General features: G+C 44.9%; 1 protein-coding gene and 1 long non-coding RNA gene across 7 annotated transcripts in view; one reads left to right on the top strand and one right to left on the bottom strand.

Moving 5' to 3' along the window:
• Positions 1-27409, top strand: part of LOC105492331 (myosin X) — a 276819-nt gene that overhangs the window by 220195 nt on the left and 29215 nt on the right. For both annotated transcript variants that reach the window (XM_071099081.1, XM_071099082.1), the window contains exons 20-26: positions 10718-10842; positions 10941-11055; positions 17273-17379; positions 18816-19049; positions 19388-19433; positions 20440-21315; positions 23584-23707. In XM_071099081.1, the coding sequence (XP_070955182.1) occupies positions 10718-10842; positions 10941-11055; positions 17273-17379; positions 18816-19049; positions 19388-19433; positions 20440-21315; positions 23584-23707 (1627 nt within the window). The remainder of the gene's footprint in view (positions 1-10717; positions 10843-10940; positions 11056-17272; positions 17380-18815; positions 19050-19387; positions 19434-20439; positions 21316-23583; positions 23708-27409) is intronic.
• The window catches only part of LOC105492307 (uncharacterized), a 75737-nt gene continuing 72030 nt past the window's right edge, over positions 23703-27409 (bottom strand). For all 5 annotated transcript variants that reach the window (XR_011625126.1, XR_011625122.1, XR_011625124.1 and 2 more), the window contains one exon: positions 23703-25750. This is a non-coding gene — a long non-coding RNA (uncharacterized lncRNA). The remainder of the gene's footprint in view (positions 25751-27409) is intronic.

Consider the following 27409-nt stretch of genomic DNA (forward strand, 5'->3'; position numbering starts at 1 on the left):
TTACCTTCTGTGCAAGGTCAGGAAAGTTATATTGCTGCTTTAGTAACGATGCTTTTGAACATTGTTCAAAGCATGATAAACTTCTTATCTGAGAATATTTATTCACCACTCTTTGAGAGTTTATTGTAGCAAAGAAAGCAAATAGACTGAGATTCCTTGCAGAGTTCTTTGTGAATCAGCAAGAGGAGGGGATGGGAGTCTTGTGGTGAGGCTTTCTTAGTAGTTGCAGGACTGGGAATGATACTTTGTTATGTAGCATAATTGTCTTTGGGTAATTCTTTAACTTCTTAAAGTTGAAGAGGGGTTATCAGAAGATAAAGTTGTTTGTGTTTAAAGTTAAATGGGGTAGAGGCATATCCCATATGGAAATGCAAATACAAATATACCTAATATTTTAAATCCTCTCTGTAGCAGTGCCTCTTGCCCACACATACAGTATTCACTTATCTAAAGAATCATGTAATGGCTTTTCTTATTACATAATTAACATATTTTATGTTTCTTAAGATAGTGGCAGACTAATCCTCCATAATATGAACTGTGCACTGAGTCCCTCAGTTGCAGACCCAATATGTATGTGAAGTTTAAAGTATTTCATTTAAAGTAGGTCAGGTGCCATTAAAAAATACAATGTGGAGGCTGGGCGCGGTGGATCACACCTGTAATCCCAGCAATTTGGGAGGCAGAGACGGGCGGATCACGAGATCAGGAGATGGAGACCATCCTGGCTAACATGGTGAAACCCCGTCTCTACTAAAAATACAAAAACTTAGCCGGGCGTGGTGGCAGGCGCCTGTATTCCCACCTCCTTGGGAGGCTGAGGCAAGAGAATCACTTGAACCTGGGAGGCGGAGGTCACAGTGAGCCAAGATTGCGCCAGTGCATTCCAGCCTGGGCGACACAGCAAGACTCCGTCTCAAAAACTAATATAATATAATATAATATGGAAAAGTAGAACTCTAAATTTTGAAAGCAGTACCACTCACTTTGAGAAATAGTCTAGCAATGTGGAGGTTTTTTAGGTTTTACAAGACATAAAGTCTTCAAAAAAATTTTTTTAAATAAGCTCCCAAGTTAAGGCAGTAAAGGCAATTGACGTATTGTTGGTGTGATGCTCAGCTCCTTTGTTTGGCTTTCTGGGGCTGCTCGTCAGGTCTCTGAGGATCTCCTGTGTTGCCAGATCTCGGCCTCTCTACCATTTTGCATCCTAAGCAGATCTGATCTGGAGAGGGCCTGCATTTGTCAGGGCAGAGCAGGGACTGGGTTTGCTCCCGGACATCCCATACCATTAGTTGTTTGTGTGAGTGCTTAGTCTATGGGAGGCTTCTAATACATACATACACATTTATTTATTTATTTATTTAGAGACAGAGTTTCGCTCCTGTTGCCCAGGCTGGAGTGCAATGGTGCGATCTTGGCCCACTGCAACCTCTGCCTCCTGGGTTCAGGTGATTCTTCTGCCTCAGCTTCCCGAGTACCTGGGGTGACAGGCATGCACCGCCACGCCCAGCTAATTTTTATATTTTTAGTGGGGATGGGGTTTCTCCGGGCTGGTCAGGCTGGTCTTGAACTCCTGGCCTCTGGTGATCCACCCACCTCGTTCTCCCAAAGTGCTGGGATTATAGGCGTGAGCCACCGTGCCTGGCCGTAATAAACATTTTTAGTTGATTGAAATAATCATTTACATTTACATAATCTCCAAGACATTATGATCACATGAAAGTTTTAGACTTTGAATACATTCTCTCCAAAAACAGATAGGAAAGGATCCACTCTAGAAATAAATTATAACATGTTCAGAAGCACCCAACGAGTTGTCACATTGTATTTGATATTTGTTATTAAAGCAGAAGCAGTCGTTATTAAATACGTTGTCAAATGCAGGGCATGATCCTCGGGATACAGTGCCACATATTCCCAGTGTGTCCCTTGTCCACTGTGGTGTGTCATCTCGTGCTCAGACGCCTGCCCTTAGCAGGCATCCAAGGAGGGGGTTAAGAGATGCAAATGGAGTTAAATCCCCCGTGGGTCAATGAACAGTTGAATTATTTGTCAGCCATCAGAGGTTGATACGTGAAGTAAGGATATGGTCAGCTGTTGTCTGTGTTTATGGGAGTAACCAGAGGTGGATTTGCTCAGTTTGCAATTTGATTTTCTAAAAGCCCTTCTTTATTCACTAGTTGCTTCCATATGCAGATGTTTGGCTGAACTCACAATGTAGCAAACTGATTTCTTATCAATGTGGTCGTGGCCCTTAAAATTGTGATCTTGAAGTCACCTGTATTAGACCAAGTCAGTACCTGACAAGTTGATCTCTAAGAATGTTCCTTGTGCTTAAATCTCCAGAGAATGTCTGTGTTTCCAGAAGACTGATTGCTGCTGGGAATGATACCGTATAGACCACATTCTCTGCCTAGGTTCCACTTAATCTTTTCCCTAAAGAAGTTTTCATTCCTTTCAGAATTATATCCCATGGAAATATATCCCAGTTTTATAATGTGCCAGTAGGTTTGATGCATACAAGTTTGATTTACCTGCTAGTTTTCAGGAACACAAAGCTCTTTGAGACTTTTTAACTTCTTGGTTTAAGCAAATGTTAAAACCAGTTTGAGGCCGCGTAGGGTGGCTCAAGCCTGTAATCCCGGCACTTTGGGAGGCTGAGGTGCGTCGATCACCTGAGGTCAGGAGTTCAAGACCAGTCTGGCCAACATAGGAAAACCCCATCTCTACTGAAAATACAAAATTAGCCAGGTGTGGTGACACATGCCTGTAATCCCAGCTACCCACTTGGGAGACTCAGGCAGGAGAATTGCTTGACCCTGAGAGGCAGAAGTTACAGTGGGCCAAGATCGCACCACTGCACTCCAGCCTGGGTGACAAGAGTGAGACTTCATCTCAAAAAAAATAACCGGTTTGAACAAGTCATTTTGCCTTCCTTATTTCCAGTCTCCTCATCTACAAAATGGCTTTTCCCTAAAATCCTGTCTGGCTCTGGAAAAACCCATGGCCCCTGTGTGACACGCTGGATTCCTACCACCCCCAGCCACCCCTTCCTGGGCTCTTCTCAGGATGCCTTGGTTGGTTTTTGTGAGATTCTCAAATGCTGAAAAACATTAGAACTTTTAACGGTCCACGGGTAATAAACTCACTGTATTTTCTTTCATTAAATAAGCACAGATTGAATGTCCCCTTACCATCGGCAAATGGCTGTTTCCAAATCCGCTGTCATACTTTTTATTGTCATGCACTGTTCATGAAATTATGGAAGGCTCGGTAATGTTCAGCGCAATTGGATTCGTTGATGCATAAATAAATGCATGTCTGTCTTCATTAGGAAGCACCCTCCCTGTTCTTGGTGTCCCTGTTTGTCAGCACCTCTGTTGTCCTTTATCTAAATTTTAAGCTGCAGGAGGTAAGGTTTGCCTGTAATTGATTTTTGTAGAGGGTTTAGCGTGCCCCGTTATTAATCATTATTAATCATGTAGACATTCTGAAATCGTATTTTTCAGATTGTATGGAAATAAGTATTTCTAATTATTCTTGGTAGGATTAAATTATCCAAAGTATACATTAAAACTACATAGATTTCATCCTGTCTCCAGAATGCAGACTTTCTCTTCCATCCATTTCTTGTCCATTTTAAATGCCTCAGTGTTACACTGGTACTTAATGTACTTTTTTTTTTCGAGATGGAGCGTCGCTCTATTGCCCAGGCTGGGTTGCAGTGGCACGATCTCGGCTCACTGTAACCTCCGCCTCCTGGGTTCAAGCAGTTCTCCTGCCTCAGCCTCCCAAGTAGCTGGGACTACAGGCGCACACCACCACGCTCGGCTGATTTTTGTATTTTTCGTAGAGACAGGGTTTCACCATATTGGTCAGGCTGGTCTTGAACTGCTGACCTCAGGCGATCCACCTACCTCGGCCTCCCAAAGTACTGGGATTACAAGCATGAGCCACCATGCCTGGCCTTAATGTACTTAACAAAAATTTTTAACAGCTTTTTTGAGATACGGTTCTTATGTCATGTAATTGCCTTGGTTAAAATGTGCAATTCCGTGAGTTTTAAAATTTTTTACAGCTATGTGCAGCCATCACCAGAGTCAATTTTAGAACATTCTCATCACCTCAAAAAGAAACCCCCAGGCTGGGTGCGGTGGCTCATGCCTGTAATCCCAGCACTTTGGGAGGTGGAGGCAGGCGGATTACTTGAGGTTGGGAGTTCGAGACCAGCCTGACTAACATGGAGAAACCTCATCTCTACTAAAAATACAAAATTAGCCAGGTGTGGTGACACATGCCTGTAATCCCAGCTACTCAGGAGGGTGAGGCAGGAGAATGGCTTGAAACCAGAAGGCAGAGGTTGTGGTGAGCCGAGATTGCACCGTTGCATTCCAGCCTGGGCAACAAGAGCGAAACTCCGTCTCAGAAAAAACCAAAAACCAAACAAAACAAAAAAAACCTTGCCTTTTAGTCACCCAGTTTCCTGTGTCTCTGTCCCCATGCAACTACCAGAATCAACTTCCTGTTTGTATAGGTTTCCCTGTTTCAGACATCGTCTGTATGAATGGAATCATGTAATGTGTGTGTTTTGTAACTGTGACTGGTTTTTCCCTTAGCATAATGTCGTCAAGGCTCATCCTTCTTGTTGTATGTGTCAAGACTTCATTCCCTTGTATGGCAGGTTAATGTTGCATTGATATGTGCATTTTATATACACGATAATGATATATGCCAAATCTGTTTTCTCCATTCATTGGCTCCTGGACATTGGGCAGGCTGTTTCCACTTAAAAGTCGTCCCCCTACCCCGCATGCAGCATCTACTCAGCCTTTCCTATTTCACCCTGTTCCATGCGGGACCTCCACAACCCTCTATCTGCTTGTTTCTGTAAAAAATGCTATTTTGAGGCCAGGCGTGGTGGCTCACGCCTGTAATCCTAGCACTTTGGGAGGCCGAGGCAGGTGGATTACAAGGTTAGGAGATTGAGACCATCCTGGCTAACACAGTGAAACCCCGTCTCTACTAAAAATACAAAAAGAAAATGAGCTGGGCGTGGTGGCGGGCGCCTGTAGTCCCAGCTACTCAGGAGGCTGAGGCAGGAGAATGGCGTGAACCCGGGAGGCGGAGCTTGCAGTGATCAGAGATCTCGCCACTGCACTCCAGCCTGGGCGACAGAGCGAGACTCTGTCTCAAAAAAAAAATGTTACTTTAAAATTTCTTCAAAGATAAAATCCTACAGAAAATTTTCCATGATGAGTGTGACTGTTTCCTTCTTTTAGTGCAGTCTTTTTTCTTTCCCGTTTTTTCTGAGCTGGATCCCTCCTACCTGCAACCGCCACTCAGTAACAACCTAGCTTGTGTCTATTTCTCTTCGTCATTGTGCAAACATCATAGAGTGCACTCCCACAAACCTAGATGGGGTAGCCTACGACACTCCTAGCAATGTGGTGTGGCCCATTGTTTCTAGGCTGCAATCCTGTACAGCATGTTACTGTACAAGACTATGGGCAGCTGTACCACAGCGTTAAGTATCTGTATCTAAACATACCTACACATAGAAAAGGCACAATAAAAATACGGTGTTACAGTCTGGGTGTGGTGGCTCACGCCTGTAATCCCAGCACTTTGGGAGGCTGAGGTGGGCAGATCTCCTGAGGTCAGAAGTTCGAGACTAACCTGGCCAACATGGTGAAACCCCATCTTTATGAAAAATACCGAAACTTGCCAGGTGTGGTGGTGGACACCTTTAAGCTGAGCCACTTGGGAGGCTGAAGCATGAGAATTGCTTGGACCCGGGAGGCAGAGGTTGCAGTGAGCTGAGATCGTACCACTGAACTCCAGGCTGGGTGACAGAGTGAGACCCTGTCTCAAAAAATAAATAAATAAATAAATACAGCATTTCAGTCTTATGGCACCATTGCCGTATCTGTAGTCTGTTGTTGACTGAAACATCATTATGCGGTACATGACTACATTTAGATGCATATATATAGCTAGAGCAGGGATTTTTGGAGAGGAGTGGTCTTTATTTTTTTTTTTTTAAGAAAGATTCTTGGGCCGGGCGCGGTGGCTCAAGCCTGTAATCCCAGCACTTTGGGAGGCCGAGACGGGCGGATCACGAGGTCAGGAGATCGAGACCATCCTGGCTAACACGGTGAAACCCCGTCTCTACTAAAAAATACAAAAAAAAAAAACTAGCCGGGCGAGGTGGCGGGCGCCTGTAGTCCCAGCTACTCGGGAGGCTGAGGCAGGAGAATGGCGTAAACCCGGGAGGTGGGGCTTGCGGTGAGCTGAGATCCGGCCACTGTACTCCAGCCTGGGCGACACAGCGAGACTCCGTCTCAAAAAAAAAAAAAAAAAGAAAGATTCTTTCTAGCTTGTTTTTTCACTCAATAATACCTTATGAATGGCCCTAGATTCAGTAGGTATGTCTTGAATTTGATCTTTTTTTTTGTCCAATTGCCCTATTTTGTTCTTTTAAAAATTTTTTTAAATTTATTTTTGTCGTGTACTGATGGGGTGGGGTGTATGAGGTATTTTGATACAGGCATATGATGCATAGTAATCACATCAGGGTAAATGGGGTATCTACCCTCTCAAGCATTTATCCTTTGTGTTACAAACAATCCAGCTATACTTTTAGTTATTTTGAAATATACAATTAAATTATTATTGGCTGTAGTCATCCTGTTGTGCCATCAGATACTAAATATTCATTCTTTCTAACTATTTTTTGTACCCAGTAACCATCGCCACTCCCCACTACAATTTTTTTTCTTTTGAGACGGAGTCTCGCTCTGTCGCCCAGGCTGGAGTGCAGTGGTGTGATCTCGGCTCACTGCAAGCTCCGCCTCCTGGGTTCACACCATTCTCCCGCCTCAGCCTCCTGAGTAGCTGGGACTACAGGCGCCCACCAACCATGCCCAGCTAATTTTGTTTTTGTAGTTTTAGTAGAGATGGAGTTTCACCGTGTTAGCCAGGATGGTCTCAATCTCCTGCGTTTGGTCTTTTTTTTTTTTGAGACGGAGTCTCGCTCTGTCGCCCAGGCTGGAGTGCAGTGGTGTGATCTCGGCTCACTGCAAGCTCCGCCTCCCGGGTTCACGCCATTCTCCTGCCTCAGCCTCCTGAGTAGCTGGGACTACAGGCGCCCGCCACCACACCCGGCTAATTTTTTTGTATTTTTAGTAGAGATGTGGTTTCACCATGTTAGCCAGGATGGTCTCGATCTCCTGACCTTGTGATCTGCCCATCTCGGCCTCCCAAAGTGCTGGGATTACAGGTGTGAGCCACCACGGCCGGCCGGTCTTATTTTTTTAATGGCTGCATGACCTTTTTACAACGTGCGTGGTATCAGAATATACCCGCCGCCGCCCGTTTGGGGATAGTCTTGCTCCTAGTGTTGTTACTGCCACCAAGGGGATCCTTACACAGCACAGGTCTGACCCTGTTTGTCTCTACTGCGAGCCTCCAGTGACTCCTTGTGACTCCTCCTTATCTTGAATACAAGAACCATGCATCCATCTTCCACCCAGGTCCTTCCCGCCTCCCTCTGTTCCATCCCATCCTGTGGACTGAACCTGCCAGGTTCCTCTTGGCTTTTCTTCCTATTTTTTTTTTTTTTTCTGCGGAGAATGCCCCTTCCCTCCAGCATTTTAAGATTCCAAGCTCTAGTTCAAATCCGTGCACTTCCCATGCCCCCTCAGTATTTTTCTCTCTCCTATATTCTCAAGGAACTTAATTTTAATCTTTATAGTCTGATATTAGGCTTTCCGCTACATAAGTACTGATGTACCTGTCCACCCTCCTAAATTGCAGGGTCCTTAGAAACAAAACACGGCTTCCACCTTTTTAAAAAAAAAATCTTCCCCGATCATGAATTACAAAACCTTGCACATAGTAGGTGTTCAGTAAATATTCAGTAAACGGATCAGGTGACTGTAATTGCCCTGGGTTAGAGGCTGTTTCTTCCAAACTCCAACCTATTTGTTGCCATCAAGACTTCCCTGTTGGTACACTGCAGGCAGTCTTTGTGGGAGTGAGCCCAGGTTCTAGAAAACTAGTTACCAGTGGAGACAGCGTAATAGCGAAGTTTTGAAAGGCGAAATGCCTTTAAGTTGTGCCTTGTCCAGCCTCCAGCTGTGCCATCTTCGAACATTGAATTCACCAGAAAAGGAAATTGCAGCTGAAAAGAGAACCACCGGTGGAAATCCAGGTCTACCCGCCTCGTGATGGCAGGGTGGGTTGCCTAGGGCGACAATCAGCCTATAGATGCCCCTCCCCTGGTTAAGTTACTGGGAAGGGGCAGAGTCACTCTCAATGGGAGCCTGGAACTCGCAACAGCTCCTGGCTCCCTCCCTCCCCTCCCCGGGCTGTGTCAAATCCTACAACCACACCACACTAATTAGCCCGAGAATGGAAGGGGTTGTCATGGCGACTGGGCACTTTTTAAAGCGCAGGAATGGTGTTCATTATTGTTCCGTGTCTTTAGCTGTGGGGAAAAGGTCAGTGTGGCCGTTGTTTTCCATACGAATTTTGGTCCAAGAGCCAAACTGAAGGTGCAATGCCCCTCGGAGAGGCAGGAAGATGGTGAGTGTGGGTGAACTTTTTGGATGGGGAGGCCCTTTTGGTGTAATATCTTCAGTTTTAATAACTCGAGTGCCGGACTGGGGAATTGTACGGACTTTGTTCAGTAGAGACTGGGAGAAAAGAGGGGGTCGGGAACAGTGAAAGCCTGAGATAGAGATATTTTGGATGAAAGTCTTTTGAGCCTCAAGTGATTAAATATTAAATTTAGAAGGCTTCTCTGGTAGTATAAATTTAACAAAGTTGAGTAAGTCTGATACTTGATTCGATGTTCCTTTTATATTTGCTCTGTACTAGTCTTTGGTGCTGGTTAGATTATATTCCCAAATAAATCTCACAGAAGCGTTGTAACCAAATGCCTTCAGAACAGTCAGCCACCCCCGAGCCCGCATTTTTAAATCCAGAGAGATGGCGTAAGAGTCACCAAGAGTAATTTTGTTTTCATATTTTTATGCTTTTCTTACTTTTCTATGGATAATTTAATCAAGACTAAAAACAGAGAACCACAGTTCTTTGGACGTTTGCCCTAATTTGCTGGCTGCACTTGGTTGGAATACTGCTAAGTAAAGACAATTTGACCACAGTGTTTGTAGAAGAAATTAAATGTGAGAGAAGTCAGCCCACTAGGGCTGATGGCAGCTATTCCATCAAAAGCTGTGAGGGACAGTTGCAAAGCATTCTTTACATTTATTTTTTTTTTTGCCAATTTTGAAAGCTTGTGGAATAATATGGCTTTATGTCTAATTTTGTGTTAATGACTGCATTGTTAAAGGTCACAAATTAAGCCACTTTGCATTCTTGTTAAGCCACTTTGCATTCTTGTGTTTTTTACCAGTTAGGTCCTATAGCACTATTTTTTTGTCATTGTATTCACAGTTGTGTGGGATAACAACATGCAGCTTAATTAAAGGGAATGTGGGTGGGTGGACTAAAAAACCAAACCACTGTCCCCATGAGTTCCTAAATGGCCCACTTTTTTGTTTTCCCCTGAAAACCTATTGTCCTGGCCCCAGTGCCAGTTTGTTTGGCAGCTGAGCAAATAAAAGAACACATTTCAGAACATTAAGTCTTGGTCTGATTTCCTCTGTCTTTAATTTGTATGTTCTCGGGCTTACTTATTTAGTGATCAGAGTATGGAGATCTCAGTGAATAAGTATTTGACTAGAATTTGAGCAAAGTCAAACTCTTTTTTCACTCCTGTGTCTTCTCCACTGGCTAGCATGGTCGTCTCCCTTCTCCACCCCCACCCCCACCCCCACCCCACCTGCCGCAGTGTGGGTATCCTCACCGAGTCACTGTGTTCTTAGGTAAAAAATGCCTTTGAATTCAAATTTAAAAAGTAAAATGAAGTGACATTTGTATGACACTTTAGATTCTTTGGGGAAAAAACAGATTTTAAAGTGGTGGTACCTTTATGATATTTGTGATACAGCCAGAAATGTGAACATGGATATTAATATAAAGGAATTACTGATATCTTTAAAGATATGATAATAGTGTTATATTAACACATGACATATAGTAGAATCTTTGCAAATGAGATGATGTGAAGCTTGGGATTTTCTTTTCTTTTTTTTTTTCTTTTTTTCTTTTCTTTTTTTTTTTCTTTGAGACAACTCTGTCGCCAGGCTGGAGTGCAGTGGCACCATCTCAGCTCACTGCAACCTCTGCCTCCTGGGTTCAAGTGATTCTTCTGCCTCAGCCTCCCGGTAGCTGGGACTACGGGCGTGCGCCACCACGCCTGGCTAATTTTTGTATTTTTAGTAGAGACAGGGTTTCACCATACTGGCCAGGCTGGTCTCGAACTCCTGACCTCATGATTTGCCCACCTCAGCCTCCCAGAGTGCTGGGATTACAGGCATGAGCCACCGTGTCCGGCCGGGATTTTCTTAAACATAAGGGGAGGGAGGAAGTAGCTTGTGGATGGGGCAGGATTGGCAGAGGTTGATGGTTGTTAAAGCGAGGTGTTGGTTCCACTGGGGTTCCTGTGCTAGTCTGTATTTCTGTGTAGGTTCAAGACTCTTATATGTGTTTTGAAGCAGGGGTAAACCAATGATGGAGGTAGCTTTATTAAGTCTGCCTTATCTAATTCCATTTTTTCTAATGGTATCCCATCTTTTTTTGCATGGTTTAGATGCCAGACCAGTTTGACCAGGCAGTTGTGCTGAACCAGCTGCGGTACTCGGGGATGCTGGAGACTGTGAGAATCCGCAAAGCTGGGTATGCGGTCCGAAGACCCTTTCAGGACTTTTACAAAAGGCAAGAGGGAGCTGGATTGGATTCTCTTTCTTTTCAAAGGGATTGGAGAAAACAGGGAACCATCGCAGAAGGTGACCCTGTGTGTCTTTCCGTTGCAGGTATAAAGTGCTGATGAGGAATCTGGCTCTGCCTGAGGACGTCCGAGGGAAGTGCACGAGCCTGCTGCAGCTCTACGATGCCTCCAACAGCGAGTGGCAGCTGGGGAAGACGAAGGTACAATGCGGGAAAAGAGTAACTCCCACCGAATCCCCGACAGATCTCGGGGCGATGCTCACGGGGTTTAGGGTTCTGTGACACTGCTACACAATTGTTCTTTCACATTAGGAGGATACTCCTGTTGTCATGCCTACCGTAACATTTTGTCTCCCGAACAGTTACTATTTTATTTGAAGTCCTTGACTTGTCAGGGATTCTGTTTCCTTAGAGAACGCATTGAAACGTCTCATCCTAATTGTTGGTGTGTGTGTATATTTGTTCAGGCAGTCAACAAATGTTGGCAGACAAGTAGCAGTGCTTTGGAAGTATGAGGCAGCCCCCAGTGTCTAAGAAACGATACCCCAGACCCTTCTAACTTTCTGTAATTCAAATATTGGCTTTTATCCCTGCAACCAGAGCAGTGACGGAGCAAAAAATCAGTAACCCGTCTGAAATCCTTTCAGTTGTCAAAAACTCAGTCCAGAAAGCGAAAAGGAAAATCTGCTTTTGAAGATGCTGTTGGGGCAGAGGCTCCTTAATCCCCTTTTCCAGATAGGAGCAGAGTAGTGGGCGGTCTGGCCTGAACATAAAAAATTAGTCATAAAATTTGTTGTATGACTTCTTTCTGGATCAGGGAACTGCCAAGAACCTCGTTGGGCTTCCACTCTCATTCCCCATCCACCTCCAGTGACTTGTCACATGGGAGAGACAGCAATGTGACTCGACACAGAAATGCAGGCAGCTGAGGACACGTGTGTCCTCGAAGAACGAATCCTCATTCCCAATCCTTCTGCCCTTACACACAGCAGTACAATGTCAGAAATATTTTAAAGCTTCCACTCGTAGTATGCTATTTTTAATTTAGGAGTTCTTTTGCTTTATAAAAAGAGGAAAGGAAAGAGGGAGAAAGCGGGGAGAGAGAGACGTATGTCTTGTGGTTTGACCAATGTGAGATTGATGACAAGTACTTAGGCATCACCTCCTGGCCATTCAGCAAGGAAAAGTCATGATGGACCTACCTCCCTGCTCTAGGGGAATGTTTTACTGGTGGGGGATTTAAGATATAAATACAAAATAGGGTAGAGATGGCATGCAGAGATAATCACATGAGCTAGCTATTGCTCTGCAATACATTACTGCAAACTTCGTGGCTTTAACAACACACATTGATCATCTCATAGTATCTAAGGGTCTGAGCTGGGTTCTCTAATCAGGGTCCCCCAGGCCTGCAGTCCCTGTATCTTGTGGCTTTGTTCCTTTCTGGACCTCAGGGCGTCTTCCAGGCTCACTTGGTCATTGGCAAAATTCATTTTCCTGTGTTTTTGTAGGACTGAAGTCCCTGTTTTCTTTCTAGTCATTGACTGGGAACCACTCGCAGCTCCTAGAAGCCCCCAAAATTCCTTGCCACATGGCCCCCTCACGACATGGCAGCTCACTTCTTTCAGGCCAGCAGGATAGCCCCATGCTCCAGCTTAGGACGGAGTGTTGTATGATGTAATGTTCTCACGGAAGTGACATCCCATCACCTTTGCTGCAGTCTATGGCTAGAAGCAAGTCCCAGATTGCACCCTCACTCAGGAAGATTAAAGAGGGGTGTCACCCACTGGGAGGGTGTGCCCCCCACAGGTGATAGGTCTGTCTGCCTGGAATCTTACTCTCCACGCCTTCTGTAGCCAACTTATCTTTAGGTCTTAGCTTGGATGTAGACTTTGAAAGGACTCCTTTTTGGACATTCCTCAGTGTACCCTACAGCTGGGGTAAGCCCCCTCCTCTGTTGTCCCAGGTCATCCTCTTCTTAGCCCTGATGTAGACTTCATATGCTGTCCTGCTGTCTTGCTGTTGGCTTCTGTGCGATCACCCAGTAGAGCACGTAGAGCCGATTGTTCATTTTACACAGTGCTGAGCTTAATCAGTGTCTAGAAGTGCTGAAAAACTGTAAGAGATGACACAGGATGTCATACATTTATTTACTTAGGAAAACTTTCTGAAGAAAATGGCTCAAGTGGATCTCTTGGCAGTGTAATATAATCTGCTCTGATTTTGTTTAATCAAAAGAAATTGCAGACCAGGCACAGTGGCTCACGCTTGTAACTCCAGCACTTTGGGAGGCTGAGGCAGAAGGATCGCTTGAGCCCAGGAGTCTTGAGACCAGCCTGGAAAACATAGCGAGACCTTTTCTCTACTAAAATTCAGAAAAATTAGCCAGGCGTGGTGGCATGTGCCTGTAGTCCCAGCTACTCGCGTGGCTAGGGTGCAAAGATTGCTAGAACCCAGGAGGTCAAGACTGCAGTGAGCCCTGATCATGCCACTGCACTGCAGCCTGGGCCACAGAGTGAGACCTTGTCTCAAAAACAAAAAAAAAAATTGCATTCTCTATAAAGGAGTCACCTCACTGCCTTCTACGGTGGAGTGACATTAGAGAACATTAAAACTCACCCTGGCCATTAACAATCTCTTCTGGGCTCCAAGTACTAATTCAACTTCACTTCATTATGGAAATCAGGCCCAAGGCAGGCTTTGGACATAGTGTAGCATAGGGGACACAGAAACATGGGCGTTGTCCTCAGTTTGCTATTTTGGAAGATAAGATATTCACACAGTGGATGAATTAAATCATGCAGTACAGTCTTTTTAAAGGAGCAAGAAAACAGCTTCTTCAGGAGAGAGATCCCTATGGATTGAAATGATCAAGGAAGTATTCAAGAAGAAGTTTTTAAAGAGGAGTTCAGTTTTAATCGGTGAAAAGTGGGGAGTAGAAGTTGGATGGAAGTGTATTTTTCCATAGATACGTTAGGAAGTAAATGTAAACATCAAAGGATTTGAATTGTGCCCTCTTGATAGCTTTGATCTTGACCAGTGTTTGATTTACGTGTTGGAGAGCAGGTGTTTTGGTGTCTTGCTGTCAGAAGGTCTTTGTATTTAAAGTCTCAAACCTCTAATGAACTTCTGGTCTTCTGGTAAAGGAATGTCTGCCATACACAACAGGCGAGTGTGGCCAGTGTCGAAGGCAGCGAATTAGACGTGGCCCCACGTCTGAACTGGCTGGCTTATCTAAAACATGTTTGTTCTTGTAAGGCAAGCATTCTTACCTAGAGGACTGGGGAAGCATTACTAGGAATCGAGGCGGCCTGTCGGATGCTCCATGGCACAGCCCGTGGGGAGGAGATTGCAGTTTATTTCCCTGCTGAACAGCTGCGTTTACGGTGCCTGAGGTGGGCAGTTGGTCCCTCTCCTTCCTGGTTTTGGTTTTTCCCACTGCCTCAAGGATTCCTTAAGACTCAAGACTTTTACTTTTCTGACCCTCTGGACTTCAGTGTCAGACTTTTCTTCTTCAGTTCTACGTCAGTGAAGCCTGCGGGAGGTGTTTTTATAAAGACACTGTACTGGAATAACCCACAGGATCTTAAGCTACCTAAGAAGATAAAGGTGAAAAAGAGCCACGTGAAAGGGTTGCTGTTGGTTATTGAGTCAAGTTCAGCCAAGCAGCGCCTGAGTGGGCACTGCCCTTTGCTCAGCTGCTTTGGTGCCTGCTTTGATGCCACATTCCCAGTCAGTAGGTTGTGCCAATTTGGTCTTGGCTGAGTCCTGGGAACGTGGCAAGGTGACGCAAGGGCTCACATAAACACTTTCTGTATTAGTCTGTTCTCACACTGCTAATAAAGACGTAACTGAGACTGGGTAATTTATTAAAAAAAGAGGTTTGATGGACTCACAGTTCCACATGGCTGGGGAGGCCTCATGATCATGGCCGAAGATGAAGGAAGAGTAAAGGCACATCCTACATGGCAGCAGGCAAGAGAGTGTGTGCAGCGCAACTCCCCTTTTTAAAACCATCAGATCTCGTGAGACTTACTATCATGAGGACAGCATGGGAAAGACCCACCCCCCATGATCCAATTACCTCCCACCAGGTCCCTCCCATGACACCTGGGAATTATGGGAGCTACAATTCAAGATGAGATTTGAGTGGGGACACAGCCAAACCTATCACTTTCCTTCTGTCATTGTCTAAATTCAGGGTTCATGTTCTTAATGAAACTGACAGGTCCCTAAAAGCATTTTCTCCATTTGTTTGCCCTTTAGGTTGGTGAAGGAGAATGTAAATAAAGATGCGGAAGAATAATTTAATAGGCAGGGGAAGAAAGCTGTCTTTTTAAAAAATCTACTTATATATTTATTTTGAGAGCTGTCTTTTTAATGGACTGAAAACTAAAGCAAGTACTTGTCTGATTCTGATTCTAACCAAGACATTTCTTTTGACTTCCAATGGTGGAGAAGACCTTTGTTCCTTCATAAAGTTTTCCACTTGTTCATGTCATCGCTGTGTGGCTCATGAGAACTGACACTTTTGTCTTTTGTCACCACCACCCCCTTCCCCAAGGTTTGGCTATTACTTTTCCTTTTAAGTGCTCCTAAGGGCAAAATCATTAGAATAAGTTATGTAATACCAAACAAAAATCTCAAAGAGAAGTTGAAATACTTCCTTAAAGTCCAGTCTTGATGAAAACTGCTTTTGCTACATGGTTTTGATATGTACAGGGAATTCTGTATTTCTGAACATCTTTAACGAAGATCACATCCAACAAACTTTACAATTGTAGCTTCTGCACCAACAGAAGATATATATATATATAGACTCTCATATACATGAGTATGTATATGTATATGTGAATATATATGTGTATATATGAGTATGTATGAGTGTGTGTGTATATGTGTATATGTGTGTGAGTATATATGTATATATGTTGCTTTTTTTGAGACAGAGTCTCACTCTGTTGCTCAGGCTGGAGTGCAGTGGCACAGTCTTGGCTCACTGCAACCTCCGCCCCCCAGGTTCAAGCTATTCTTCTGCCTCAGCCTCCCAAGTCGTTGGGATTACAGGGACCTGCCACCATGCCTGGCTGATTTTTTGTATTTTTAGTAAAGGCAGAATTTCCCCATATTGACCAGGCTGGTCTCCAACTCCTGACCTCAGGTGAACCACCTGCCTCGGCCTCCCGAAGTGCTGGGATTACTGGGGTCAGCCACTGCGCCCAGCCAACAGAATATATTAATCGTATTATAAGGAGAGGATTGTATGAAGAGCTTTCCTAGGAGAATGATGTGTGATGGAGTTTTACCCAGAGCAGGAATAGGTACGGCTGTGAGTCACAAGGTGCTAGGACTCTTTATTTGCTTTCGTGCCCAAATGTCATGGAGGACACAGAGCAGAGAACCTGGAAAAATGTGCCATTGGGAGAACATGATGCACCAGTTTAGGCCAGAATGACTCATGGAAGTATAAAGTAAAAAATTGGGGAGACACCAAAATGCATCTGTGTGGACTGTTAACAAAAAAACATGAAAATGTTTGATACTGGTTGTTTTAGGGAGTCATTCAAAATTTATTATGCATGTATTACATCTGAAATGGCAAAATTAAAAGCTACTTTATCAAGAGAAGGTCCTGATATTTTCATATCTTCTCAAAAACTAGGAATTCTGATACAAAGTGCCAATTACCTGACACACGTGTTTGATAAGCAGAGGATGAAAGTGTCCATTCTCAGAAATAGGCAAGCAAACAGCTCCAATTTATTTAGTCCCGGGTCTGCTGTGCTTGTGATAGCCGAACTGAGATGTAGCTGAAATAATTCAGTTTTCATTTTAAACTCAGTTTTCAGAATTATGTTCTTAACGTCAATATTTTGAGTGCATTTAAGTTTTTGAAGCCAAGATACTCTGATTGTAATCACATAGCAGGCATAAAGAGAGGATTTCCACATGAAAGCAAAATAACGTTTTAGAAATTTCCTGGCTTCCCTCCCTTCCTCTTTTCCTTCCTCTGCTTTCTGTATCTCTGAATCATATTACATGGACTCAATGTAGTGACCGATGCTGGTCCATGAACTATTTGTCCCGGCCCATGATGTGTTAAGTGTTTAGAAGCTTAGATAGCAGTTTGGTAGTCCTTTTATGCCTGTTGAATCTAGTAACAATAACCATAAAAGGGACTTGTGTTTTTATGCAGCATTTTTGTTTTTCCATGTGATATATCTTTATTGGATTTTGCAAGTGTTTTAGCCCCTGACAGGGGGAATCTTTAAAAACCACTATTCTAGAAAGCATGGCCATGTGGTGGAGCAAACTTAGAGAAAAAAGCCTTAACCTCAGAAGATATCTCAGACTCAGAAATGCCTTCCTTCTGCTGGCCACGTTCTTTGCTTCTGACATGTGACTCCCTCCTGAGCAGGTCTTTCTTCGAGAATCCTTGGAACAGAAACTGGAGAAACGGAGGGAGGAGGAAGTGAGCCATGCGGCCATGGTGATTCGGGCCCATGTCTTGGGCTTCTTGGCACGGTAAGAACCCCACGCTGAGGGGAGAAGGCAGTAAGCTCCATGAGGGGGTCCTTCCTTCCCAGTGTGTTGCAGTGGAGTGGCCTGAGGTTTTCGAATTGAGGGGAGCCTCAGGTCAGGCCTCCTAAGCAGCCACTCCCGAAACCTAGCTAGCCTGACCTGGGCAGCAAGTAGGAAAGGGAGCTCTGCACTTTTTGACATCTCAGGTAGAAAGAACAGTGACATCAGGGAACTCTACTGAGATCTATTTATTTGTCTGAGACAGGGTCTCACTCTGTCTCTGAGGCTAGAGTGCAGTGGCACGATCATGACTCATTGCAGCCTTGACCTCCTGTGCTCAAGCAGTTCTCCCATCTCAGACTCCCAAGTAGTTGGGACTATAGGCACAAACCACCATGACTGGCTAATTAAAAAAAAAAATTTTTTTTTTTAGAGATGGGTCGCTCCATGTTGCCCAGGAGGGTCTCAAACTCTCAAACTCCTGGGCTCATGGGATCCTCCCGGCTGACAACGTGCTGGGATTACAGGTGTGAGCCACCGTGCCCAGCCTTCTACTGATATTTAATTTGTTTACCTACTTCCTCTGCATCAGGTCTTGAAGCCACAGCAGCTTGGCTGTTCATCTTGGAGTTACTATTTTGGCTATAGAGACTCATCCTCCAGCTGTTTGAGGAATGAGGTGACTTCTTTTGTTGTTGTTTTTTTTTTTGAGACAGAGTCTGGCTCTGTCTCCAGGCTGGAATACAATGGCACGATCGCTGCCCACTGCAACCTCCGCCTCCCACGTTCAAGTAATTCTCCTGCCTCAGCCTCCCAAGTAGCTGGGACTACAGGTGCCCGCCACCACGCCCGGCTAAGTTTTGTATTTTTAGTAGGGATGGGGTTTCACGATGTTGACCAGGATGATCTCAATCTCTTGACCTTCGTGATCTGTCCGCCCGCCTCAGCCTCCCAAAGTGCTGGGATTACAGGCGTGAGCCACTGCACCTGGCCTGAGGCAACTTCTCTTCATGTGCATTTTAGTCCCATCCATTGTGCCTGTGAAATGCTACATGTTACATTTTCTGAAGTACAAAGCTGTCCTGCTGTGATGATTTTTTTTTTTATATGAACAGGAGAATATATCAGATCTCTTTGGGAACCTATTTACCCAACTTTCTGCCAAAACTACTTAAAGTCAACATGAGGGGTTGGTTATGTGTTTATTTAGCCAAGATAGTGATAGGCTTCTTACTTTAGTTTTGTTTGTTAGTATTTCTTTGTTTTTCTTCTGTTTTGTTTTGACCAAAGGGGCCTCCTTGTTCTCTCCAGTTTCCATAATGAGACTATCTTTCTGAAACTGGGTCCTCTTTTGTCTTGCAGCCTTGATGTGAGCTCATTTGAATAGCGCAAAGCCTCATTACTTCAATGCTGATTCCCTTGTTTTCTTTCATTTTCAGAAAACAATACAGAAAGGTCCTGTATTGTGTGGTGATAATACAGAAGAATTACAGAGCATTCCTTCTGAGGAGGAGATTTTTGCACCTGAAAAAGGCAGCCATAGTTTTCCAGAAGCAACTCAGAGGTCAGATTGCTCGTCGAGTTTACAGACAATTGCTGGCAGACAAAAGGGAGCAAGAAGAAAAGAAGAAACAGGAAGAGGAAGAAAAGAAGAAACGGGAGGAAGAGGAAAGGTACAGTACCTTTCTTGCTGGGATGAAACAAAAGGATACATTTTGAGTGCTATGCTCGGTATCTGTCTGTGCAGCCAGAAATCCCAGCAGATGCCCCAGAACCTACAATTTGAAACAGTAACTCTTGGTGGCTAGAATATAAAATTCCTTGGCAGCACGAAAGACCCAGTTCTGTGAATATTTTTAGTCATACGCAGAATAAGTCCATGGCCAGAGGAAGGGGCTCTGTCTTTCAAGCTTTCTGTCTTTGGCAAAGCTGTTTTAAAAAGGTAGATCTCTCTGAAAAGTGGTTCTAGGGTTATTGTTGTTGATTTTCACTTTTTCTTTACTATTTTTAGAGAAAGAGAGAGACAGCGAAGAGAAGCCGAGCTCCGCGCCCAGCAGGTAATGAGTGCAGTGACGACTTAGCCTCTCGTGTTTCTACTTCCCACTTCTAACGCTTGGACTCTAGGATTCAAAACCGAATTAAAGTAGAAAGATAATAGGAAGGCCAATTTAAGAGGATGTGTTTATGATGCAGTTTCTGACCCGTTACAGTTGGGTAAAGCGTAGTGAATGGCTGAGGTTTTAGTGTGCATCACAAGAGTATAATTTCTTTTTTTTTTTTTTTTTTGAGACGGAGTCTCGCTCTGTCGCCCAGCCCAGGCTGGAGTGCAGTGGCGCGATCTCGGCTCACTGCAAGCTCTGCCTCCCGGGTTCACGCCATTCTCCTGCCTCAGCCTCCCGAGTAGCTGGGACTACAGGCGCCCACAACCGCGCCCGGCTAATTTTTTGTATTTTTAGTAGAGACGGGGTTTCACCGTGGTCTCGATCTCCTGACCTTGTGATCCGCCCGCCTCGGCCTCCCAAAGTGCTGGGATTACAGGTGTGAGCCACCGCGCCCGGCCACAAGAGTATAATTTCTCTAAATCAGTATAACCAGCGTGTTAGTTTGCTAGGCCTACCATGACCAAAGACCACAGACCGGTGGATTAAACAGTGGAAACTGATTTTCTCCCAGCTCTGGAGGCCGGAACTGCAAGATCAAGGTATCCTTAGGTTTGATTTCTTCTGAGGCCCCTCCCCTTGGCTTGCAGGTGGCCGTTCCAGTGTGTCTTCACGCAGCCTTTTTGCTCTGTGTGACCCAGTCTCCTGTTCCCAAAAGGACACCAGTCAGCTTGGATTAGGGCCCACCCTAGTGACCTCATTTTAACTTAGTCACCTCTTTAAAAGCCGTATCTCCAAATGCAGTCACATTCGGCAGTATTGAGGGTTAGGACTTCAACCTATAGACTTTATGGGGACACAGTCCAACTCGTAATGACCACATTTCATCCTGGTTGCAAAGCGGGAGCTATGCTTGGACTTTTGTACGGAAGCCTTCTGAAATCTCCCTTCTACTTCTGCTCAGGAAGAAGAAACGAGGAAGCAGCAAGAACTCGAAGCCTTGCAGAAGAGCCAGAAGGAAGCTGAACTGACCCGTGAACTGGAGAAACAGAAGGAAAACAAGCAGGTGGAAGAGATCCTCCGTCTGGAGAAAGAAATCGAGGACCTGCAGCGCATGAAGGAGCAGCAGGAGCTGTCGCTGACCGAGGCCTCCCTGCAGAAGCTGCAGCAGCGGCAGGACCAGGAGCTCCGCAGGCTGGAGGAGGAAGCGTGCAGGGCGGCCCAGGAGTTCCTCGAGTCCCTCAATTTCGACGAGATCGATGAGTGTGTCCGGAATATCGAGCGGTCCTTGTCTGTGGGAAGCGAATTTTCCAACGAGCTGGCCGAGAGCGCATGCGAGGAGAAGCCCAACTTCAACTTCAGCCAGCCCTACCCAGAGGAGGAGGTCGACGAGGGCTTCGAAGCCGACGACGACGCCTTCAAGGACTCCCCCAACCCCAGCGAGCACGGCCACTCAGACCAGCGAACGAGTGGCATCCGGACCAGCGACGACTCTTCGGAGGAGGACCCCTACATGAACGACACGGTGGTGCCCACCAGCCCCAGCGCGGACAGCACAGTGCTGCTCACCCCGTCAGTGCAGGACTCCGGGAGCCTGCACAACTCCTCCAGCGGCGAGTCCACCTACTGCATGCCCCAGAATGCCGGGGACCTCCCCTCCCCAGACGGCGACTACGACTACGACCAGGATGACTATGAGGATGGTGCCATCACTTCCGGCAGCAGCGTGACCTTCTCCAACTCCTACGGCAGCCAGTGGTCCCCCGACTACCGCTGCTCTATGGGGACCTACAACAGCTCGGGTGCCTACCGGTTCAGCTCTGAGGGGGCACAGTCCTCAGTGAGTACCTACCTGGCATGTTCCAGTGAAATGGGTGGCCGGGAACAATGGGATCACTTGGACACAGGAAGGGGAACATCACACAGCGGGTCCTATTGTGGGGAGAGGGGAGGGGGAAGGGATAGCATTAGGAGATATACCTAATGTAAATGACAAGTTAATGGGTGCAGCACACCAACATGGCACATGTATACATATGTAACAAACCTGCATGTTGTGCACATGGACCCTAGAACTTAAAGTATAATAAAAAATAAAAATAAAAAATGAAATGGGTGGCCGGTCACACCACCCCTGTGGCATCCTCAAGTTGAATGAAGATACCCATAGGATATCTGTGCGAAGACTGCGGAGTCGCGGTCTTAGAGATCATCTTAAACCTTTTTCTTATTCCATAAGCCAACTGCATTTGTAAGTGGAATTGTGATGTGCCTGTTTCAGGTTTCGCACAAAGCCCCAGAGCTGAACTGTGGGCCCAAGACCTGGGAAAACTGGCTATTTATTTATTTATTTATTTGTGGTGGTGTTGTTGTTGTTGTTTTTGAGGTGGAGTCTTGCTCTGTTGCCCAGGCTGGAGTGCATTGGCACAATCTCGGCTCACTGCAATCCCCCCTTCCTGGGTTCAAGCTATTCTCCCGTCTCAGTCTCCTGAGTAGCTGGGATTATAGGTGCCCGCCAGCACACCCAGCTAATGTTTGTATTTTTAGTAGAGATGGGCTTTTACCATGTTGGCCAGGCTGATCTTGAACTCCTGACCTCAGGTGATCCACCTGCCTCGGACCCCCAAAGTGCTGGGATTACAGGCGTGAGGCACCATGCCCGGTCGGAAACTGTCTTTTTAAATGGAACTTCTGTTTATTTTATTTTATTTCTTCCTTCCCTTTTTTTACAATTTGAATGGAACTTTTTTAGCTTTGCCATGCTGCGTTAGGAAATCAGACACAACCTAAACTGGAACAAGACTTGCCGGGGATGAACTGGCAAACTTTCCTTCCAGTAACTTCACAATCCAAACCACACGGTGTTACTTCTTATAGCGGGTGTAAAGGAAGAAGCTGCAGGGCTTAAATGTACTCTTTCCAGTTTCTGCATTTATCTGTAGTTTACTTTTATTTTGTTGCTTTGGTCATGCATTGAATGTTCTCTTGACTTTCAAAGATTTGAAAATGTATTTAACATAGGCCGGGCGCGGTGGCTCAAGCCTGTAATCCCAGCACTTTGGGAGGCCGAGATGGGCGGATCACGAGGTCAGGAGATCGAGACCATCCTGGCTAACACGGTGAAACCCCGTCTCTACTAAAAATACAAAAAACTAGCCGGGCGAGGTGGCGGGCGCCTGTAGTCCCAGCTACTCAGGAGGCTGAGGCAGGAGAATGGCGTAAACCTGGGAGGTGGAGCTTGTAGTGAGCTGAGATCCGGCCACTGCACTCCAACCTGGGCGACAGAGCGAGACTCCGTCTCAAAAAAAAAAAAAAAAAAGAAAAAAAGAAAATGTATTTAACATAGTGATTCAAAAGGGGTTAACTTTTGCATGGTTTGATTCAAATTATAGCCTTAAAAAGCATTGTTAGGCCGGGCGCGGTGGCTCAAGCCTGTAATCCCAGCACTTTGGGAGGCCGAGATGGGCGGATCACAAGGTCAGGAGATCGAGACCATCCTGGCTAACATGGTGAAACCCCGTCTCTACTAAAAATACAAAAAACTAGCCGGGCGAGGTGGCGGGCGCCTGTAGTCCCAGCTACTCAGGAGGCTGAGGCAGGAGAATGGTGTAAACCCGGGAAGCGGAGCTTGCAGTGAGCTGAGATCCAGCCACTGCACTCCAGCCTGGGCGACAGAGCGAGACTCCGTCTCAAAAAAAAAAAAAAAAAAAAAAGCATTGTTAATTTTAGGGCAGATAGCCTTTGGATTCAAGTATATCTTGTCTTTCACGTATCAATTCAACTGACCATTTGACCTTAAAAGTTGATATTTTTAATTCTGAATTATTTGTGTGCTACCGTAAATCAGGCGTATTGCTTGTCAGTTATTTTTTCTTCATTCTTTTTTCTTCTTTTTTTTGAGACGGAGTCTCGCTCTGTCGCCCAGGCTGGAGTGCAGTGGCGCGATCTCGGCTCACTGCAGTCACTGCCTCCTGGTTTCGAGTGATTCTCCTGCCTCTCGAGTAGCTGTATTTTTTTATTTTTTTCAATGATGATCCATGCTGGGTGTTTTAGTGGCTTGCTTTGTGGCCTTTTCCCTCACCACTGGCTTCTCTCTCTCTCGGTCCAGTTTGAAGACAGTGAAGAGGACTTTGACTCCAGGTTTGATACAGACGATGAGCTGTCGTACCGGCGTGACTCTGTGTACAGCTGTGTCACTCTGCCATATTTCCACAGCTTTCTGTACATGAAAGGTATGACTGCAGCTGCCATGGAGTCTGGGTTAGCGGGAGAGCGAGGTGCTATTTTATCCGGGCCGATGGATGGGGATGGTAAATAACGGAGGTGTTATTGTATCTGGGCTGATGGATGGGGACTGGGAAAGTCATTCTACCTACCCTTACGTTGGTGTTGGGCCACCTAGATGAATGCAGGGACGCCTTGTCATGTTGGTGTGACGTGGGTGGTGTGGTCCTACCTGCGTGAACACAGTCGTGACTCCCCTGGTTTGGTGCAGAGTGGCAGCACAAAGCATTTGCAACCACTGCCTCCATTATCAGTCCTTCTCCCCTCTCTCTCTCCCCGTCTCTTTTTCCTTTCTTAGCTCTTTGTTCATTCTTCTATTTTCTCTCCCTCTCTCCCCAACTTTCTCTTTCACTGTCTTCCTCTGTCTCAGTCTCATTGCTCTCTCTCTCACATATACAGACATACAAACCAATGTGTGTGTTGCTGCTGCTGCTGCTGGAATTGGTGGAGACCCATTCTAAGGATAAACTGCATGTTCTCTCCTGCCAGGGATATTAGAGAGCCTAGAAGGATGTGCTATACATGGGGGAAAGTGAAGAGCTCACTGAGGGCCACAGCTCGCTTGAATTGCTCACCATACGTACTTCATGATGAGCATTTGCATTGTATGCTTTGATTGTTATTAACCTTTGAATTTACTTTGCAGAACTTTAACACTTAGGGGCCCTGAGGTGCACTCCTTTTGGAAAATTATTTAGTATTTATTTATTTATTTATTTATTTATTTAAGACAGGGTCTTGCTCTGTTACCCAAGCTAGAGGGCCCTGGTGTTGTCACGGCTTACTGCAGCCTCAAACTCAGGCTCAAGCCATCTTCCCACCTCAACCTTCATAGAAGCTAGGACTGCAGGCGCACACCATCATGCCAGGCTAATTTTTTCTAGAGGTGGAATCTCACTATGTTGCCCAGGCTGGTCTCCAACTCTTGACCTCAAGCAATCCTCCCACCTTGGCCTCCCAAAGTGCAGGAATTGTAGGCATGAGCCACCATGCCTGGCCAGAAAATTATTTAATTGGGACCTTGTGTTTATGCTTTATTCCTGTTCTTGACTGTGACTTGGAACTCAGTGACAGGGATAATAAGAAATCATAATCATCACCAGTTTTTGGCAGGAGTTTTACATGGATGGTTAAAAAGAAGGGACCGTCCTGTTTCTCGCATGGACCTAGACTGGAGAGGGGAGAGAGTTGAGAACGTGGGGATGGGCAGGGATATGAGAACCTTCCTCCCTAGGTCTCCTCTTCCTCCCTAGGTCTCCTCTTCCTGCTTTCTCCCATCTTTGATTTTTAAATTTGTCTTCTCCCTCCCTTTTCTTCACTTTCCTTTTTACTGCCGTCTTTCTTCATTTACGTTTACGTTTTCTTTTTTTCGTCTTCCCCACCATGAAAACCATTTTTTTTTTTTTAGACAGGATCTTGCTCTGTTGCCCAGGCTGGAGTGCAATGGCACTGCACTCGTGGGTTCAAGTGATTCTCCTGCCTCAGCCTCCTGAGTAGCTGGGATTACAGGCATGCACCAACGGCCGGCTAATTTTTGTATTTTTAGTAGAGACGGGGTTTCACCATGTCGGCCAGGCTGGTCTCGAACTCCTGACCTTGTGATCTGCCCACCTCAGCCTCCCACAGTGCTGGGATTACCGGAGTGAGCCACTATGCCCAGCCATGAAAACTCTTTTATTCCGTTTTCCCTTCTTTCTTCCTGTGCTTCTCTATTAGCTTCTTTACCTTTTCTTCCATGTCTTTTTCTTTTGTTGTCTTTAATATTTTTTTTTTCTGTTTTCTTCACTTGCAGCTTTGTTGGATTCCTTTTTTGCTTCACCTGCCCCTTTTAGAAAACATGGGTCTAGTGACAACTGTCAGTCATTTGCCTTTCGGAGTTCTGCCGTCTTCAGCTTTGGAGCCTCACAGTGCTCATGAAACCCCCAGAAGGTTTGATTAGGGGAGACTTTTCTGTTGTCCAGAATCACTGGTTGATGTGGACTTCAGTAGGACTGTTGGAATGAAAAACAGAGAGGATGATGTAGCCAGCACTGGAACATCTGACAAAGGAAAAAATGTCATCGCAAATCAGAACCTAATGATCCAACAAGTATTTGATCATAGCATCTTAAGATTTTCTCAGTTAGAAATCATCTTAACTGTTTTTTACTAACATATAATTCCCATTCCTCAGTTTTTAATTCCCTAAGTTAATTTGAAAATTCTCTTCAATATTCCTCTTATTTTTAATTTGTGGCATTGATTTTTTTTTTTTTTTTAGACAGAGTCTCGCTCTGTTGCCCAGGTTGGAGTGCAGTGGTGTGATCTTGGCTCACCACAACCGCCGCCTCCCAGTTTCAAGCCATTCTTCTGGCTCAGCCTCCTGGGTAACTGGGATTACAGGCACGCACCACCACGCCTGACTAATTTTGTATTTTGAGTAGAGACAGGGTTTCACCATGTTGGCCAGGCTGGTCTTGAACTCTTAGCCTTGTGATCCACTCACCTCAGCCTCCCAAAGAGCTGGGATTATAGGCGTGAGACACCACGCCTGGCAACATTGATTTATTATACAGTTACTGGATTAAAACCAGTAAGAGTAGGAAAAAAGTAAAGACACATTCAAAGTATTAAAATCAGGGTCAAAGAAGTTAAGTGGGTGAGTTTTCAGCATCTCTTAATAAAGCTACTGTGTAAATGCAGCATCATTTAATATTTAATAAAACTTTTAATTAAAACAGAGCCAAAAAGTTTCAGAGCAACCAATGAATGAGAAAATCTAATCACCAGTTTATATTTTATGGGCATACATGAGTTTTCACAACCAAATAACCCACTAAAGGTGTTTGCAATTGGGAAATTATAGCATTAAGTAGATTATCTAAATGATGCATTTTCAAGAGACGGCCTGGAATTGCAAAGGGAGGGCCAAGAGTGAGTGCTATCGATAACAGAACGACAGATTAAATAAACTAATGGTGAAGGCTGTTGTGATGACTGTTTTAATCTTCGAAACAACTGTGAATAAGCTTTATCATTTAACAACAACAAGATCATAGAATAACTTTACACAGTTTTCCTCTGGACGTGTTTTGAGAAACGCAGATTAAAGTCACAAATCAAAACATTAATAATGTTTCTTTCTGGTAGCCCTTGGCAAGTTTACCGTATGTTAGGACACAGCTCTGCAGCTTGGCACAATTACCAAAGATGTCTCAGCTAAATGAGCAGGGACCTCTTGGACAAAAGGAGGGAGAGGAGTCTAGAAAGTTCAGTGAAGCAAGTGCACTGTCTGGTTTTCACACACCGAACGCATAAGAGAAAAACACTTCGTTTATACTTACTTTAAATATCCCATGTTTAAATGTCCCTTATTTCATTACTGGTTGGTCGAAAGAAAATAATGTGTGGACAGTCTTATAATAACAGATGCGTGTAAGATGTTGATCTTGAGCAGGCTGGGGAATCTGGAATACAAAATTATCCTCCCAGAAGAGCATAGAAAGATTTTTTTTTATCCCATGAAAAGTAACATCTGTATATTTAAGTTCAAATCTTAGTGTAGTTTGTACTCTTGCTTTTTCTTTTTTCATAGTCTCAGTCTTATACCTGTAAAACATTCTCAGATGATGCTTTTCTTTGAAAAGATGTTTTTCTCCGAAAAGCCATAT

This window comes from Macaca nemestrina, chromosome 6, assembly GCF_043159975.1.
Source record: "Macaca nemestrina isolate mMacNem1 chromosome 6, mMacNem.hap1, whole genome shotgun sequence".
Classification (NCBI taxonomy): domain Eukaryota; kingdom Metazoa; phylum Chordata; class Mammalia; order Primates; family Cercopithecidae; genus Macaca; species Macaca nemestrina.